Genomic DNA, 19,969 nt, shown 5'->3' on the forward strand with positions numbered 1-19,969 from the left:
GTCTAAAAGATACATACTTTGACCTCTGATGTACTCTTGTCACTACTAGGTGATTTGCTCAAAGATTTCTCAAAGATGGCTTTGAGCAACTCTTTCTCATTCTTTCTTTTCTTCTTGATCGCCTCTAGGTCCACAGGTGCATCCCCAGGTTCCTTCTTATTGGACTTAGGACTGAAGAAAAGCTTGAAGGCATCAAATGCTGTGTCCATGCTTGCGCTGCTCTCATTTATTTCGGGGTCAGCCTCCGTGACATTCCCTGCTGACCCTTCCTCTCCCATGTCCTTAGACTCCTTTTCAAAGCTCTCCTCAAAATTTAGGAGTCGCCACAACCTGTTTTTTGGCTCAGATACATCTTTGGGTTCCACTTTCTTTTTAGAAGGCAAGGTACTGGTTATTTGTTGTTCAGACTTAGCTTTGTTGACGGTCTGTTTAAGGTTCAGCAATGCTCGGTCAGTGTCCTTTTGCTTGATCTCCGATACAGTCTCTCTCTCTTCCCCGACAGCACCTTTCTTTAACACTCGTAGTCCACTGAACAGAGCTGGTAGCTGATAGGGCTCCTTGGGTGTAGAAGTGACAAGCGTTTTTGGGGAGACAGTGAAGGGAAGGACGGTGTTGGTCCTGGTGGTTGGAGACGTATTTTCACTGCTGTCTTTTAGAGGAGAAGAGATGGGACTTGGCACAGAGGCAGTTAGGGAAACCTCCTTGTTTGTAAATGAGTAAAGCTTTGTCATGCTGCTCCTCATCAGAAAAGCTGACTCTGGAGATGTAGGACTTGCGGAGTCAAGGGATCGTGAACGGGTGCTGCCGTTTTCTTTGTCCAGAACAGATGTGTGCAGGGAAGCTGTTCTCTGACTCCTTTGCTTTTGACGAATTACATCTTCTGAAAACAATGAGTTAGTGAGTTTTCCACCTGAAGTGTGCACACGAAGAGAATCCTCAGTTACATAAGATGTAGAAACTTCTTTATGGTCAGTGGAGTCTTCAGGCACAACTGGATGGGTATGGTCAGTCTCTGTAGAACCACAGGCAGCTTCAACCCCTGAGCCCATAACTACAGCTGTGCCATCTTCACCACTACGATCTGCAGATTCTTGAGGGTTCTGACATGGAGTCTTTTGCTCTGAACTGTCCAACAGTTGAGAGGAGGCCAGCTTTGTGTGCCTTCTGTAAGATGTTAAAACAGAGGTGTCTTTGAGAGATCGCTCCAAAATACTTGCAGCAGTGAAGGCAGGCGGCTTTAAGTTTGCTTTAGACATGTCACTCCCCTTATCATGACGCAGAGCTTGTTCAGACTTATGAGCAACCCCTTCATCCTTATGATGGGATATGGGTTTCTCAGTGTCCTCCTTGTCACCAACTGGACTGTGGACGCTAGCACCATCCTCCTCTTCATTTTCAGTATCACTGTAAGTCTCTACTCTGGTTACCTGCACCAGATCTGGATCTAATACAACAGGGAGGGAACTGGAAAATGGTCTTCTCCATTGCGGCAAGGCAGAGTGTGGTAGAACATCCTCCTTACAGGACTCAATCTCCCATGATTCCACTGTTCCTGCAAAAGCAAGGCTGCCATCGTTTTTAGGGGGAGGATTTACACCAACGACAGAGTTGCTGTAAAGACATGAGTCTTCATCTGGCAGTGTTCGGAACGACTTAAGGACTGGACTCTCCCCTGCTCGCCGCTTAGAATCTGCCCTCAGAAACATAGTAGAGGATTGTAAGATAACCCAGATGGTTTCTTACCCTGAGGGACAGGAAAAGAACATTCAATTTTTGTGTTCTTGGGTCGTTTAATAGTTTTTTCCAATACCTGACAAATCCTTACTTTTTACCTGGTCAGTGTCACAAAAATCCACTCCCCAACCTGTTCCACCGATCCATTTGTTTGAGGAAACAAAAGTCTTTTGTGAGTGCAAATGCCTTGGTACTGCTTTCCCACACCAGTAGTGCTTCAATTACCGCCTTGTAAAAGACCCTTTAATTTTCCAGACTTTTGGTAAGGAATCCGGCACTCATATGCTCTTCTCAAGCCAAAACTTGATCCTTTTCCATAGCATAATCATGGTTTCTCCAGCAAAGTAAAAAGAATGCCACTGTTTCACAGATTTATCTGACAGTCCCGTCCATGCTGACGAAGAACTCTTGCCCGTTTTCCGTAATCTCTTCGGAAAGCTGGGAAAGAATTTAAGGTTGCTTAGTAACACTCAGTGAGAACAGTATAAGAGAGCTGAACTTTACTCCAGAGTGGAACATAAGCAAACAGGGTGGTCCAGAAAAGTAGTCAATGTGGCATTTCAGTTTGCAGTACAATGTAGCCTCCTGGTTTCTTGACACCCTCTTGCTCCTTGAGAAAGTGTGATAGTTTGTGTGTCTCCCGGTGAAAGTTCTGCGCTGCCTTTGCTGTGTTGGTGAAGAGTGTAGCATGCTGTTTTACCTACGCTCCTGTTGCTCCCTCCCCTACATTCCCCTACCTTCTTCCTGGGAAAGTACTTCAGGGGCAGGTATCTTGTTACTTACACTCACTTCCTCATAAAGGCGTCTCTCTCTCTCTCTGAGTTGCTGCTAATCTGTGAGGTCAGGTGGAGTAGGCGGTGCTGCTTGAGTCTGTTATTACACCACCAGCTATAAGCTGCTCTGGTTAAGTCACTGAGAGCACGCCTTTGCTTTTTCCACATTGTCAGAGCAACAAACCACACAGGCAGTGACCAAAAGTTTGACTTTGTTTTTAAGGTTTTATTGGAGTCTAGAGGTCTTGTTTCAAGTTACAATATAAATGAATATAAGAAAGTAAATCCATTAGTTGTAGAGCATGATTGTTCTCGCTGGACGAATTTTTTTTTACTTATACACACACATAAACACAGTTTAAAATCAGCTATTTTTAACTGAAGCACTATGAGCATCACAGAAAGATTTCATTCACAGGTTGCTTAAAAAATTCTACTACCCCAACGGAAAAGATACCCAGCTAACAACATCATATCACACAATGAGACTTAAGAACAAATTTGTTACAGGATCCGGACTCGCTCCCTGCTTTTTTTCAGTGGTGATATCAGCCCAGTTGTGACACAACTCAATACAAACTTGTCATCTATTCTACATGGTGCCATGGTGGACATGAATATGTGAATCCGACCAATTTCATTCTCATAGTATTAGAAAAAATAGCATAACCCGAAAGTCCAGTTTTATTGGGACTAATTGCCCATTCCTCCTTACTGTTCATATTTCAAGGTGTCGTCAGGACATCGCTGGTCTAACTGTACCACATTCCATGCAAGACCTCCAGAGCTTACTGCTCTGACATGGTGATTTGGCAGGTTATATATAAAACTGGTGAATCCTGTTATTCAGGTTTTAAAAAGGTAACTTTTTAAGAGCTTTATTAATTATTATAACTGTTATAAAATCACAACGTCCACCATTTTAAGAAACGCTGTTTAACAATGCTAGGATAATGATAGAATGTAAGGCTTTTCTGTTTTTAAAAGTAAGGACACAGTGCAAACCCAATATGTGATAAGTCTAAACTCATTAGCCTTCTGGCAGGGAACTTCACAAATTGGCATTGGATAAAAGGCTTAAGCATTGCAACACATTAATTCCTAGGCTTACGTTCAGGTGATGTGGGGATTAAAACAATCTAATCCTCAAAGTAGATCTACATACTGCTCTTACGTAATAATAGTAGTGCCGATTTTTCTCCTAGGCTCTCCTTTAGACTACAGTCTAAAGTACAATACTGCAGTGACCTAGCAGCAAAATCTGACATGCATCTGCAATTTAGGTCTGTTTCTCTCTGTATAAAACAACACTCTGAAATGCTGATACCTTGTAAGTGTCAAAATATTCAAAATAAATTTAAATTAATTTAAAAAGATCCATCAACATGGAATGGAACAGAAAACCCAACCAAAAGACACCTAAAAGAACCATTAAATCTTACAGCAGAAAAAAAGCTGAATTGCACTTCTGTAGTCGCTGTAGTCTGTGGCAGTAAGTTAAGATAATGATTTTTGAAAAAATTCTACTAACCACACCTTTGCAGAGATCACAGCTAAGCTGCATTCTCTTGTTTGTGCATTAGTGTTGTTAGTGCGGTCTAGGGAGTGTATCACTTTGACTACAAAATTTGTGCATGTGGACACGAACACACATTCACTTATGAGCACACTGAAGATCTTGTATTAAACTGTGTTAATGTTCAAAGTTCTAGAGGTGGACACATAGGAGAGAGCAATATTCATACATTCAATGTCGCTGTGGGTCCGGAGCCTACTCGGAATCACTGGGCGCAAAGCAGGAACACACCCTGGAGGGGGTGCCAGTCTTTCACAGTGCAACACACACACGCACTCACACCTATGGACAATTCTGAGTCGCCAATCCACCTACAAACGTGTGTTTTTGGACCATGGGAGGAAACCAGAGCACCCAGAGGAAACCCACACGGACACAGGGAGAACACAACTCCTCACAGGCAGTCACCCGGAGACATACCAGTTTTGTATGCATGCTTATTTGAGCATGTGAATGTTTTTTTGGGTGTGACATTCACACCCACAAGAAATATGATTTTGTTCTATTGGTTTCAAAGAATGTAAACAAATCATTGTATATGGGCAAATCATCTGCCACTGAAATCTAATCTTCTTCAGACTTTTAGATAAAGCAACTCAGATTTTTGGTCCAGTGCTTCACTGAAGGAGATGTACTATTGCAGGCACCTAATAATAATAATAATAATAATAATAATAATAATAATCCATCCATCCATCCATTATCTGTAACCGCTTATCCAATTTAGGGTCGCGGGGGGTCCAGAGCCTACCTGGAATCATTGGGCGCAAGGCGGGAATCCTTCACAGGGCTAATAATAATAATAATAATAATAATAATAATAAAGACCCTAATTTAAACTCTAGTTAACTCCAACCTTGCATGCTTTTCTTTAAACTAATCATAATTTCAGAAAAATGTTACAAATATTTATAGAAAAATATGATTTAATCTTTTTTTTTTCAAACTGAATTCATTTTAGCACATGAATGTCTCCATGTTTCACATGAGATATATGGTGCAATGCTTGTAACATGCTTAGCTGGTCTGAAGTTCAACATGCAAACAAAAGTCCTGCCTTTGTTTAGTTCAGGACAAAATATGTGTGCATAATATTTAGCGGGCTAGCAGATACAGAGCCAAGCTGACTTGGATTTCCATGTCCATATACTCCTTCAGATGGTTATTTTCAACTTCACTCTAGTTCAGTTATGTTCATACACATATACGTACATATGTGCACAAAAAAAAATCACAGACACTATCATTATTTATATATAATTCCATGATTCATTTAGCGTGTTTTTAGTTCACATCATGAACATTTGTTTTATGTGACGTTTATATTAATCTGTCTTTAATTTTGTTATTCATGGATTTGAGCTTTTAGATTTTCACTTGGAGTTTATTAATTTAATTAATAATCCTGTGTGTGTTTATCACTGACAAACCAGAGTCTGTAAATCTCGAACTGGCATGAAGCAACGTGCAGGTGAGAGTCTGCATATTTGTATGAATGTGTAACATTACACAAATCTGTAATGTAATCATATGAATGTATAATCATTACAGAAATACAGTAGTATTTCTACACATCATGCTTACAGTGGGCTTAATTGCATACTTAACAGCATGACAGGGGTTTTTCTTACATTCTATATTACTTTTTCACTTTAGTGCCACATTTCTTGCTTCACTTACTGTAAGTTCAAGCTTGGGGTGATATGGTGTGTCTCCAATGATATCATCCTCTGGTGGTGTGATCCTCAGAAAGTCAAGGTGGTCAGGTCTGGTAGCTCTACGTAGGGGCTCATGGGAAACTGAGTCATCACCATCCAGCAACCAAATGTCATCTTGTCTCAAAAGGGGGCCCACTAAAGAAAAATGGACAGAAGCAACAAAATATTTTTCTTTATTTGTCTGATATCATTCATTCATTGTCTGTAACTGCTTATCCAGTTCAGGGTCACGGTGGGTCCGGAGCCAATCCACCTACCAACATGTGTTTTTGGACTGTGGGAGAAAACCGGAGCACCTGGAGGAAACCCACACGGACACGGGGAGAACACACCAAACCCCTCATAGACGGTCTCTGATATAATTTTTAGTGTAAAATCACCTTATATATGTATATCAAACAAATTTTAATCGTTCAACATTTATTTTTAAAAAGGCGACAATTTGGACATCACACTTGCTGTTACACTGTCACTTTTACAGGGGACAAATTATGACAAAATCGCTTTCATGATTCGTGTACATTTATTTGGGAACCTAGAGAGGGATTAGGGAACCAACTCACAAGTTATGAAACAAGACAACACAGTGAGACATTTGTGGGCTGCTCAATTCAGAACACAAGCTGATTTTATAACGCAGGTTTGTAAAATAGAAAGAAAATGAATGGATAAATAAGGTAACCAAGAGAAATGCTAGGAAATGAAAGTGGAGAACAACAGATAGAAATATTAAAAAACAAAGAGCTTTTGTGCTTGATGCTGCTGCTTGGTTGGGGTGAGTTGTGTGTGGCTCATAGATAGAAGGAAAATGGTGCTGTTTTTTACCTTGTGTTGTTTTAACCAAAGCAGGTCAGAAACCTGTATAATATGGGTATAATAAATAATAATATTAAAATTAAAAAACAATGTGTATGTCTGTACAAAATAGCAAATAAGAGAACTACAACGACTAGTGGTGAATCCTCACTACAAATGAAAGACAAAACAAGCTCATAACAATAAACAATGACATTCTTTATAAATTAAAATATTTTAAGGCTCTTAAATCTGTAACTGAGTGCAGTTATTTTTACCTTAAAATATTGCTAAAAATAAACTATGAATCAGCAATAAAAATAATGAACAAATTCACTCACTGCTAACTAGCCACAATGTTAGCCTGCTAACTGGCTAACAAGTGCAAGAAAAAACTTCTGAAAAAAAATGATCTTATTCTAGTTTGTAGGTCAACAGTTGGTATACAACTTTAGCAACTCTAGTTTCAAGTAAATCCTGAAATAAAATTGGGCTAATAATTAACATTAAAGTATAGTGTAAATGGTTTCCATAAATCGCCACTGAAAAGATAAATATAGAAATGTAGCTAAATTACCCTTCCTAACCAGCCTGGTAGTTTTTCCCTGACTTGGTGCAGCCAGGAGACTAAAGGAGACTAAAGTTGTGTGACCATTAAATAGCCCCTTCAAGGAAAATCAAGTTTTGTATCTTGTATCTTTATATTCTAGAAGAGATATAACGAAGACAATGCTAAGCCATACATTTGTAGTCATTTAAAAATGTTATTTTGATGAACACTGATGAAACAAATGCATCCAGAGCTAGGACTATGAGTCGATTATAAAAGAATCGATTCTTTGAACCGAATTTAGTAGGGGCGGGGTGTTGGGAGTCGACTCCAAACCTTTGACTCAATTCCACATAGAGACGTGGATTTTGTTTAAAAGTGTTTATTTATTATTATTATTTATTATTCATTATATCTGCTGTTGGTAGCCGTGGCTTTAACGGTAAAAACGACGAGCATGAGTTCAGAAGGTCGCCGGCTCTGTGTAAAGTATTGGCAGGAAAGTGCCCTTGAGAAAGGCACCCAAACCGCTCCCCAGGCGCGGAGGTGGTTGGAAGCCTGCTGCCCCTAGTGTGTAGCTAAAATCGCTAAGCGGTGTGTGTTTCCGGAGAAACACAAATTGATGCAGAAAATCAATTCCCTCAAGGAGATAAATAAAAGTAATTTCCTTTTATTGAAATGGGCATATGCCCTGGGGTTCAAGCCACAAGCGGTCTTATGCTGTAAAATTTTCTTTGAATTATGGAAAGCACTGGTAATATAAAATTCTACAGTAGTTTTTTGCATTAGTTTGAGTGGCCAATTGGCAACTGCTAAAATCATTAATATTCTAATGATTTTCAAAAACACATATATTTTCTAATCATTATCATCATGGTCATCTTTTGGTGTCTCTTCAGTAACAGCTCTCCTAAAAGCTTACTGTAAATAACAGCCTTTTCGTCGCATTTACCGTCCTGGGTTTTAATTTACAACCTCTCTCTCTCTCTCATATATATATACTATTATGAAATAAATCTACAGACACACAATTCAGACAATGTTTTCACATTGATTTTGTATTTTCATAATGTGTGCATGAGTATAATCTAAACATTCAGATTATAGGCCTTTTGCAGCAAGGGTTTATTTGGTATAATTATACTGGTACCTTTAGATGGAGTCTTTAAATTTAGATTTAGAAGTGCAGATCAAGATGTTTAAAATAACTTTTCTTCAGGTGGGAAACCAGTACAGCGCAGGTGCGTGCTTCAGTAAACTGAAGTTTTACAGTCCTTACATTAATGATAAATCCATTACACCAGCTAATGTGGCACGTACCACACAACAACCTTTGTAGTCAATGGTCACCAACAATATATTATAAATCACACAATGCTGTTGGTTACTACAATACAAAATTTACACCTGTACCTGACTAACATTAAAGGCATAGACCACCCAATAATCAAAATCTGTCAGCAGTTTTCTTGCCCTGAAAATAAAATTCATATTATACAGAACCTCTTTCTCACGAACCATGTATTAATTAATGCTGAATAAATGGGAACATGTAGCTCACTGTAGCTTAGGCTTTTGTCCCATCTCATCTATTCATACTGGGACCAATACAACATCTACAATGTGAAATGTTAAGGGGAGAGATGCCTTTATATAGAAGGTTGGCCATTGTTAACCTCCAAAGTAAACTCACTTTAATCATGTTAAATAAAGTTATTTTTTGTTTGTTTGTTTTTAAAGCATTTTAACCAATGTGCCTCAGCCATGTACTTCAAGTTTATACATCAATGTATTGATTCACTGAAGTAATATTTGTGTTTACTGTAGAACTGCTCACAGCAGCAGCTAATACCTCACTACTACAGCCACTAGTTTATGAAGTTTGAAGGTTCTTGTTCAAATTTTCCCTTCCACCTTAAAATGGTGCATACCTTACATATTGAGCTTGTAGTAGATGTCAAGTTCTTGATGAGTTTTATATATTTCTGCTTATGTTGTAAAGAAAATACAAACAATCCACATAAAAACCTGCCTTCTTATCTGAATGTTCTGTTCCACCTTAAAAACACATCTTCAGTCTGAAACCTATTTCGCCACTGCAGCATTTAGGGTGGAACGGTAAACTTGAACAAAGTAACATCTTCATGTGAGTAATTTACTGAAGGCAATAAAGTGTTCTAAAAAGCTAGACAGCTACTTACATGTAATGCCTTCCTACAACTCTGTATATATCTGTATATATTTGTAACATATTTCTCATCTGTTCCTGTCTTTAATCTGCAGGCCCACTCTGATCCAATAAACCCATGCAACATTATATGATTGAATAAGGCAGATTTATATGTCTGATCTGCTCTATACAAAATGACAGGTTGATTCATTACTTATAGCATATGGTATAATAAACGCACTGGCCTCAAGCACAGGGCTGCACTTTTCTCAGCGACATCTGCATTGATGCAGTCTCATGTTAGCATGGAGAGAAACAGCATGGGATGAGAAGCTTGAATCCATAAGTTTAGTGAAAACATGTGCAGAAGAAAACGGGCTTGTCTAGTGTTGCTCAACAGACTAGATTAAGGTGTGTCTATGTAGATTGAAAGCATAGGAAAAGGCACAGATACCATACAACGAGAAAACAAATCCATTCGTCTCTTTACAGTTTAGATGGTGTGACAGTGGGACTCTTAGCTAGCTAGAGGTCCAATGTAAAGGTAATGACTAAACTGGGGAGAAAATGTAGAATACATAGAAAAAATTCACAGTTTAGGTAATCACAAACCTTTAGAAAATATCTTTCCTATCACACGTACCAGCTATAAGTACACCTGAATCATTCAGTGTGACTGTATAGAAAGCTTTATGAATATTTAATCGACACATTCCGCTCTTGCATGGTATGAATCCTGGAGGCAATATGATGGCAGTGAGCACTCTCCTCTGTGCTCAGAGTGAATGTTAAGGCCATAGCTCTGCTCACCCTGGACCTTTCAACACATCTGCATTCTCACAGTGAACTGCATTATATATATCACATGGCATTGCTTTCAGATGAGTCAGTTTTTTCTGTTTGTTATTCATATACTATATTACACATTTCCACTGCAGTTATTTTTTTCTGTGCCATTTGTAAACCAGCATCTTACAGGTCCTAGTGTGCAAAAATATTAATATGCAAAAAGGAAAATTACCAGTAGAAATGTGGAGAAGAAAAGTCCAAGCACTATGGATGGTGTGTGGACAGTAGGGAAGAAAGTGTGGGAAGCAGTTCCTTTAAATAATTTTTAAGAGTTGTACAATACAGCACTGTAATATTGTTGTCTTTAAAAAAAAATCATGATATTTAAAAATAAGTACAGTTTTATATATATATATATATATATATATATATAAATCCTGTTTTGGGTTGAGGTTTATCTGGAATCTACCTGGAATCACTGGGCACAAGGCAGAAACACACACTGCACAAATCACACGACATCACACACTCACCTATTCCCTCTAATCTGTGGACATTATTGCACAGTGAATCCCCCTACCAACATGTTTTTATTCATTCATTCATTCACTCACTCATTGTCTGTAATTGCTTATCCAGTTCAGGGTCGCGGTGGGTCCGGAACCTACCATTGGCCACACTAACTCACACCTACAGTTGCCAATCCACCTACCAACGTGTATATTTGGACCATGGGATGAAACCGGAGCACCCAGAGGAAACACACACAAACACAGGGAGAACACACTAAACTCAAGACAATGAGTGACACTACCTGCAGCGCCACCGTACCCACCTTAGTCTGATATAAATTTAAAAAATTTCCTGCAGCGCCACTGTGCTGCCCGTTTTTATTTCTTTATGTATTATTATTATTATTATTATTATTAATAATAATAATAATATTTATTTTATTTTATTTTTTTATGAATTGTGGGAGGAAGCCATAACAAGCTGGGGAAAACAAACCAAACTCCTCACAGACAATTAACCTAGCCAGGAATTGAACACAACCAATGTAGCTCCAAAATGCTGCCCCAGCTAAATAATTGAAATAACATAGAAACAACTGTTTACTTATGAGGGTTTTTATAAATGTAGGGCTTATATTCTGTGCATTTAAACCATTATAAATTTTTGAGTATCCCTTTTCTAGTGAAAGCCCAAGCTGTCCAGTGTGTAAATCACATGACACATGACTAGCCATTAGCATAGTGATGCTAACTTATGAAGTACTATAATTTATTAACTATTATTATTAATATTTACATTTGTCGAACAGTATTTCTTTCCCAGACAGGATTGTACAAGGTTTTTTTTAGTGACTTAAGCATGTGTTCAGGTCAAACCGTCCACATTTACTTACTGGCTTTAAACACACAATATCACACACAGAAGACTTATGCTTATAGTCTGAGGTGTTTTGTATTTCTACTACTCTAACTTCTAACATATTTCAGTATAAAAGTGCAAGTGTGATTATGTGGGTTCCTAAAGGGTTCCTTATGTGGGGTTCAAACAGTGTGCATGCAACACTACATGCTATAAGTGTTTAATGCTGTGTGCATCTCAGACTTCATAAAATCATGCAAGAAAATAGTTTAAGGACCACTGTGGTAAATTTCAGTTATAGGTGTTAAATAGGCAGGAAGTAGATCAGAATGTCTAGTAGATTCAGAATGAACAAAAAAGGTACCACCTGTCTTTTAAATCATACACTGAGTAGATGACACCAGTAGCTGCGAATGTCATTCTAAACCCGCTCAGTTTGTGATGTTGTGAGCTGAAAAGCTGTATCCCTAATTAAAGTCCAAAAATCAAGCTGGCTGGAGAGAGCCTGACTGGTTTAAAAAAATGTTTCATTATGATAATGCATCTCTGGCCCAAGTTGCCCAGACCTTGAGATGCTGAATGTGCTTCTGGTACCATTCCAAATGCAAAGTCAAATCTTTTCCAGCCTCAGCCTAGTCTACGCTCTCTTACTCCAGCTCATTTATTTATTTATAAATGCTTTTTCTACGATAATTTAGTCCCCAACATAGCATCCCTGCACATCTTCAAGCAGTGATTTTGTGCTATAAACACACCCAGTGGAGGTCATATAGGGTCAAACAGTGCCACCTTCTGGAGCAGAAAAGACGTTTCTATAAACACACTACATGCTAATAGGTATAACCTCTGTAGAAGAGCATGTGATGAAATGAGATCTTCTTTAGCAGCTGCATCACCCTAAAAATACTCTCAAGTTGCCATAAAATTGCCATAAAATAGTTATATATACATAACTGAATTTAGACAATATGGTTCATTCCCAATAACTCATCACATGTCTAAAATACACTTATTATCTAAGTTCACTCATGGCCTGTCAATGTTAAACCTAATCAAACACACTTAACTCCTTAGCTCATTCTCAAGCAGCTTAAAAGACAGATAAATGTGTTTGAGCTAGAAATCACAAGAGGAGTGCTCTGAGGATGAGGTTGTCTGGGTCTTTATACCGAAGCTTCATCTGTTCACTGAACATTGAGAAGGTTTTTTTTTTCTTGCTTGTCATGTAACAGCTAGTTCACAGCTAGCTTTAGCTTTAATGCCACTTCAGTGTTTCTTTGTAGCTACAGGGATTTTCTCTATAGAAAATCACTTTAAGCTTGTAGATCACTCAGATATATTACAGCTTGTCATATTTCACAAGTGCTGGCCATTTTAAAGTTTTTACAATGCCTTCTGGAATGCAGTTATTACTGTAATAACATCAGAATAGAACCTTAATTGTCTAATCAGCATGTGACTGTAACTTCCATTATCCTTGCTGTTTACTATCACCATATAATGTAAACAGGGACACGTGAAATGTGGAGTTGCTGAATGTAACATATAGTCATTTCATACAAATTCAAAATATATATGTTCATATCATATTGGCAGGAAATTTAAAAAAATATCAGACTAAGCAGGGCACGGTGGCGCTGCCAATAGTGTCGCTGCCACACAGTTCAAGGGCCATGGAATTGTGGGTTCACCCCTGCTCCAGGCGACTGTCTGTGAGGAGTTTTTAAGACATTGCATTAACTCAATTAGTCTAAATCTGTCACCGTGGTGGTACCTTTTGCTGTATCAGTGGTGCTACCCTCAATGGTACATATTTGTACCTTTAAGAGGGAACATAATTGTACCTTATTCTATTATAACTGTAGATTTTAAAATTGTGTTGATTTCATACACTCCATTTAAGCTCCAGGACATTTATTATGTTTTTTTAATTTGACAGTTCTATAACAAAATCTATATATTCACCTCTCTTCTGGCGAAGCAAATGTAATTAACTTAAGGGAACACAGCTGGACTTTTACACACTGTTTGTACCTTTATTGACAGTAAAGACCCTCTACCATACCTTTTTTTCTGAGTGTGTAGGACAGCTAAGCTAGGGTGACCAGATCTGAGATGGTGAAAAAGAAGACACGCCTCGAGGGCGGGGGGACTTACGTTTCGGCATGAGTTTTGCCTGACGTAAACAAGGACTACTGACGCGCAGACTGACCAATTAAATGTTTACAAAGAAGGTTATCAACCAATAACGGTAGCACTACAGTCAGACCGTCCAATCAGAAGATTTTAGGCCACTTCACCACGCCCCCTTCTTACTCAAGCGAACCAAACGGAGTAGGGGAGGGCGGGACTAGTTTGTGAACGAAGCGCTTCTCGAAGTTTCATGTAAGCTCTAGAAAAACAAAATCCCGGACGTTTGTGAAATTCCGCCCGGACATTTTGTTAAGTCTAAAAAAGAGGACATGTCCGGGTAAAAGAGGACGTCTGGTCACCCTAGCTAGGCACAACTCCAAATGTCCCCAAAGTGGTCAACATGTAGCAGGGGACATGATTTAGCTGTAATCTGAATATGAAACAGCATGGACAAAAATATTTTACATATAAAGCATAATACATAAATATATACACCTTAAGACAATCACACAATTATAAAATTAATTAAATTCTGTATAAATATTACATGCTTCTGAAAATTTTCTAGTATAAATATAACAAGTTTCTATCCACCTCTGGAGATACCTATCACAGAAAAAACTAAGCTCCAACAAGGTTTTGTTACAAACCTAAATCAATTAAGCTCTGTATGAGGGAACACAATGTGGTAAAGCAGAGTTTAATAGCACGAGGGAAAGTTACTGTCTAATCTGCAGCAGACTCAGTCATAGATAATTAGCAACGTTCAATAAAACCGTTTTTTATTTATTCATTGAGATGCCTTTTCTCCTCTGTGTGCCTATGCTCTCCCTCACCCCTCTGTAGTGTCTGTGCCTGACTGCATTTGTGCATGTGTTATATTGGGTCTGACTTGGCGTGTTCCAAATTGAACTTGGTCTCAGAAAACATCCCACGGCTGCACTATTCACCACTGCCCTTCCTTGCCAGCTCCACTTAACAAATGCAGGGCATTCAAGTTCACTCACTACAGGAGACACCACAGACATTTACTACCTTTATAGCCTGGCTGCAATCACTGTCTTACAACTACCACACCGCATTAGTGTAAGTGCAATCTCAGCCCCACATCTCATGAGTCTCTGGTAGACACCACATCTGAACCACTTTTACGAGTTTGATGTGTTCTCCCTGTGTCCGCGTGGGTTTCCTCTGGATGCTCCAGTTTCCTACTATGATCCAAAAACAGGATGGTAGGTGGATTGGCTACTCAGAAGAGTCCCTACAAGTGAGTGAATGCGTGAGTGTGTGTTGTCCTGCAAAGGACTGACGCCCCCTTCAGGCTGTGTTCCTGCATTGCGCCCAGTGATTTCAAGTAGGCTCTGGACTTGATAAATGGTTACAGACAATGAATCAATGCTATTGACAGTGCAAATGTAGCTGAACATGTGTCAGCAATTTACAAATTATTCATTTCTCATGGTTGAATGCAATAAAAAGCCAATAAAAATTATTCAACCTGTTGTAACAGAGTAGTATAAAAGTTTACTGCAGGAAAAAAAATAATCAAACTCCAGATTAATAGAATTATTTTCTGATGAAATATTGGATTAGCATTTGTCAAAAAATATTTGATCATGTAGTGTACTTAGGAGACTCAAATAATGACGTAAGACTTCATTCGGTGGTAACATACAGTCATCATCAGTGGGGTGTTGTAAAGTGGTAAGTCGAATGGTCGGAATTGAATAGCCATCAGTGTGTGTGTGTGTGTGTGTGTGTGTGTGTGTATGGCACGGGTTGGGGGGTTTGGCAGGGCTTGTGTATTAGAACAGTGCTTGTATTATGTGATACATTAGCAGAGAGAGATTGTGTGTTAGTTGTCCCTGGCTGGCAGTTGCTAGCTCCATTTATTATGTCTGTGATGATGTACGCAATCATAGTTGACATTAGTTTATCATCATGTAGTGCATGGGGGTAAGTATCAAACTCTGCACTCTAAAATAGGTCAGCCTATGCACTCAAGCGAAACATAACTGAAATAGCTTAGAAAGAATCTCCCAGCTGGCTTGGAAAGGTTGAAGCAGAGCAAACCTTTGCATGAACGCAAGCCATCGTGAGATATACATACTCTATATGAACAAAAGCATTGGGACACCCACACATGCCACACACAGGACACATACAGTCCCTTCTAAATCATACCATACCATAGGTATCAATGTTGAGTTACAGCAGCTTTAAGTCTATGGGAAGGATATATGGGATATATGTGTATATATATATTTACACACTCAACCCTATAGACACTTTTGAGTCGCCAATCCATCTACCAACGTGTCTTTGGACCGTGAGAGGAAACCGGAGCACCCGGCGGAAACCCATGCGGACACAGGGAGAACACACCATTCATTCATTCACTGTCTGTAATCACTTATCCAGTTGAGGGTCACGGTGGGTCCATATAATATAATATAAATATAAAATATATAATATCATCAAGCCCAACTGGACTAGAATATCACAGCTTTAAATACAATTACAACCAGTGTCTATATCAATGATGTAACATTCATCTAGCCTGGCCCTCAAAACAAACAGCTGCAGTACACTAGCCTCTGCCCCCTCTCTCACTCTCTCTGGTTTATCCTCCTCTTTCATTGTCCTAATGATGTAATAGCGTCAGGAGCATAATCCCTTTGTGCTGTTCTCATCTGCAAGCCCATAATTCCAGTTAAATGAGACTCTGAAAGAGAAGACACAGCATGCTCACATAAGGTCATAAGGAATCACAAGCAAGTAATGCACAGGTCTTCATGCTCTAATGTTGGCCAGCGCACTGTGAGCAGTCTGACTGGTTACTGTCATATTCAAATGCACTTAAAGGGTTATTCCTTTAAATGATAGTGAGCCACTTTTTACCCAACCCTGAGCGTGCAGCAGTGGGAAACAAGTTTTTAGCCATGTTTGCTTGGTTCATTTTATTCTCCATTCTTGTTTTCACCATTTATGCTCAGTACACTTATTTCTCCTTGCTTGTTGTGTTTGCTTTAACCTCGTCTTCACATAAAAGCAGGTCCAGGCTTGTGGTTGGAAATACTCAGATAAGAGCTTAGTAAAATTCTAATATCTTAGTGGAGCAAAATCAGAATGTCTTGTTTTACCCCATCCCATTTTTTTTCTGACTTAGGCATCCCACATGGGTTGATTAATTTCAGAAATTGCAGGTTGACAGGCTCCAGATCCCTAAATGAATATGTCCATGCACTGAAATATATATATATATATATAACCCTAACACTTACTTCTTGCCTTTACAAATCTTTACCAATGTAATGCTTTCTTCCAGTGATTTCACATTATGTGGAGGCTCTTAAAAAGTTACAGTTTTCTTTAGGAAACCAAAAATGACATAGCAATGAGGATTTTATTTATTTTCAGGTTTTGAATTGTATTCCATTATCCCTGTGAATGCAGTGCGTAATGCAGAGTGGCTTTTTACTCCTCTATCTGGTGCTTGACATTGAGGAAGGTACCTAAGGCTCATGTGCACATTCTCCAAAATCTATCCATTTACATTGCCATTTTATGAGACCATATGATGACCCATTTGCTATTTTTCATTGTCCCCATAGTATCCACGCAATCAGTCCATAGTCCATAAAACCATAGTGGGCGAGTTTTACCTATCACCATATGTCCAAGCCAAGAACCATTTAGGCCTTTTATTTTAAAAAGAATGCAGATCATCACTTCCCCTTTCTGATGCCTGGTGAATGCCAAAAACTAAAGGACATGCTTAAAACCTTTTGTGGACTTGGCTTCTCCATTAGATGATTGTCTGCTGATATCTCTAAAGCGGTTTTTGCATCTTAACTCATTTGCTTGGAGCTCTTCCTGGAAACTGTCACAGTGTCATGCTCTTGTTGTTGAGCTGAGGCTGTTCTTCCTGCTCTACTCAACTGTGCTCTGATGAACATGAGCAGATCACACTGTGGAAGACGGCTGAGTGCCCTGATGCCCTGAAGGGTAAAGCTGTGATGTTGCATAGCACCAAGCTCAGAGGACTCATCAGCACTCATCTACACAGTGTGGCAGCTTAAAAAACACACCCTTAAAAAAACACATTAGATGGTTTAACATCCCCTGACCTGACTTATGTGGCTGAATGCAATCAAATCCTCACAATGTTCCAATATTGAAAGAGTCAAAGAACCATTTTTCAGTGTCTTATACAGTGTGTGACCATACAGGACCACTCTGTAGTCGTGTTTAAGGGTCAAGGAGGTAGGAGCTTCTAACAGAGTGGACACAGTGTTAAAAAACTCGGCAGCACTGCTGTGTCTGATCCACTTGTACCTGCACAACACACACTAACACATCACCATCACGGCACGTTCAGTGTATATTCTCTGCAGAGGCGATTGCTCTAAGACTGCAAGGGAAGCTCAACTTCCCCCAAAATGTCAAAAAATAAGTGATCAAATATATACTGTTGTGTGTACATGTCATTGAATAAATATGCACTACAACGCACTCAACTTCTGTTCAGAATCAGCTTCTTATCACTGGTAAAGACGCGGCTTTTCTCTCAATCATTCCCACCGCTTCACAGAGCTTTAAACAGTGTAGACGCTGAGCGTCCACAGAGTTCAATAGCGAAGCAGCGAAGTGCAGCAAAACGAGATGAGTCATTGGATAAATGCTGGGCTTTGTCCCGCCCATCGGACGCTCAGCGTCTCTGGGGGTCTATGGAGCAGTGGGCGGGCCTCGCCTGGCCCGGACGCTCAGCTTCTGCATGATGATTGGATGATCTGTCTGAGGCTGAATCCCTTTTTGATTGACAGCGAAATGAGCGAATCAGCGACCCTTTGGTGTAAAGATCCGAGGGAGCATTACATTTTCATTCTGTTCTGAGTTGAACCGGAGACTTTCTTAAACCTCTTAGCGGCATTTTCTTTGTTAAAAAACTAGCGACAAATCGAGCTTCTATTTCTGGTGGGTTTTTTGTAGCTGCTTGTGTTTGGAGACTGACTTCTATCACTCTTTCTGACTTCTATCGTAGTTTCTGTCCAGCGGGTGCTGCTGAGCCCCTCCACCGTCACAAAGCACTCACAGGCGGACACACTTCACATGGGCCAAGGCCGTTTAAGCAGCCTAGCTCTGCTGGTCATTGAGAGGACACTAGTCAAGTCCCTGGAAAAGTCCCTTGTTGGTACGACGGGGTCACAGATCATTTTCTTAAAAAGGAACGGAGGGTAGAATTTACGTATAAATAAACCGACACATTTTATGATGTAGGCCGAAATTGAGCTTCCCCTCCTTGAAAGACCAGCATCCGCCACTGATTCTCTGTAGAAATTCACTGCCAGTAAAATGGAATATCGTAGAATAGCCATATACAGTGCAAAAGTTTTAGGCACAAGAGACTGAGATTTAAAAAGCTATTTATCTGAGCAGTAAGTGTTTATTTGCTAAAAAACTAACAAACAAACAACAAATATCACCAAACATTAGAATAAAACCAAATAACATTATTCCAGTGACTGTGATATTGTGTGTGTGAATGTGTTGGTTTATCTTTTTCCAAATCCCTCCTTATGGAGTCCGTATTATTTGAGGTTATCATCTAATACCTAGTTTTAGCGGTTAATAAATAATGATTTAACAAATTCATGCAAATCAAGGAGAATCTGAAAAAAAATTTTCCTCAAACTCACCCACACCTACTATTTTTTACTTGTTTTATATTATTATTATTTTTTTGTATTTACTGAGATTATATATAACTTTATACAAGCACCACGCTCACTGAGAAGGCATTAGTTTATATCCTAAGAGTGTGTTATTTTTAGTCTATTGAGTACCCAATGAATTGCATGGAACACATATTCCATCATTGAATGCAAGGATTCAGCTACCTCACAGTCTGGAGCACGAATTCCCCCAGATGAGTTTCTTATTTGGAAAAAAATTACATGTTGGGTATAATTACGGTAATCAATGAGAGCTACTCCTGACGCATCGTAGCTTGCTGGGAGTGAGGAAGCATTGTCTCTAGCCTCATGGATCAGAATCTGTTTCATTATGGGAAAAGAAGCAGGCCTTCTCTGGGTTTCTTCACATCAGCAGAATAGAATATAAAGCACACTGTTCTCTATACTTCCTGTTGACTACCAGGCCTGGACAAAAAAAAAAAAAAAGCTCCTCAACTGACTTCCTGTAGAGTGATAAGTTTCATATGACCACCGAAGTGAATAGATCATTAGTGTATTATTGACACAACTCCTGAGCAAGAGAATGAAGGGATTAAGTCAGCACTTGCTTGTGTACGTCCCAAAAGATTATAGTTATGATCATGTAGATGTGAGATCAGGTCAG

At 39.2% G+C, this 19,969-nt stretch overlaps 1 protein-coding gene across 2 annotated transcripts in view; it reads right to left on the bottom strand.

The window, feature by feature from the left end:
- Positions 1-19,969, bottom strand: part of LOC136698494 (formin-like) — a 103,665-nt gene that overhangs the window by 73,970 nt on the left and 9,726 nt on the right. For both annotated transcript variants that reach the window (XM_066673428.1, XM_066673429.1), the window contains exon 3: positions 5,764-5,936. In XM_066673428.1, coding sequence (XP_066529525.1) covers positions 5,764-5,936 — 173 coding nt within the window. The remainder of the gene's footprint in view (positions 1-5,763; positions 5,937-19,969) is intronic.

This window comes from Hoplias malabaricus, chromosome 1 (assembly GCF_029633855.1).
Source record: "Hoplias malabaricus isolate fHopMal1 chromosome 1, fHopMal1.hap1, whole genome shotgun sequence".
Classification (NCBI taxonomy): Eukaryota; Metazoa; Chordata; class Actinopteri; order Characiformes; family Erythrinidae; genus Hoplias; species Hoplias malabaricus.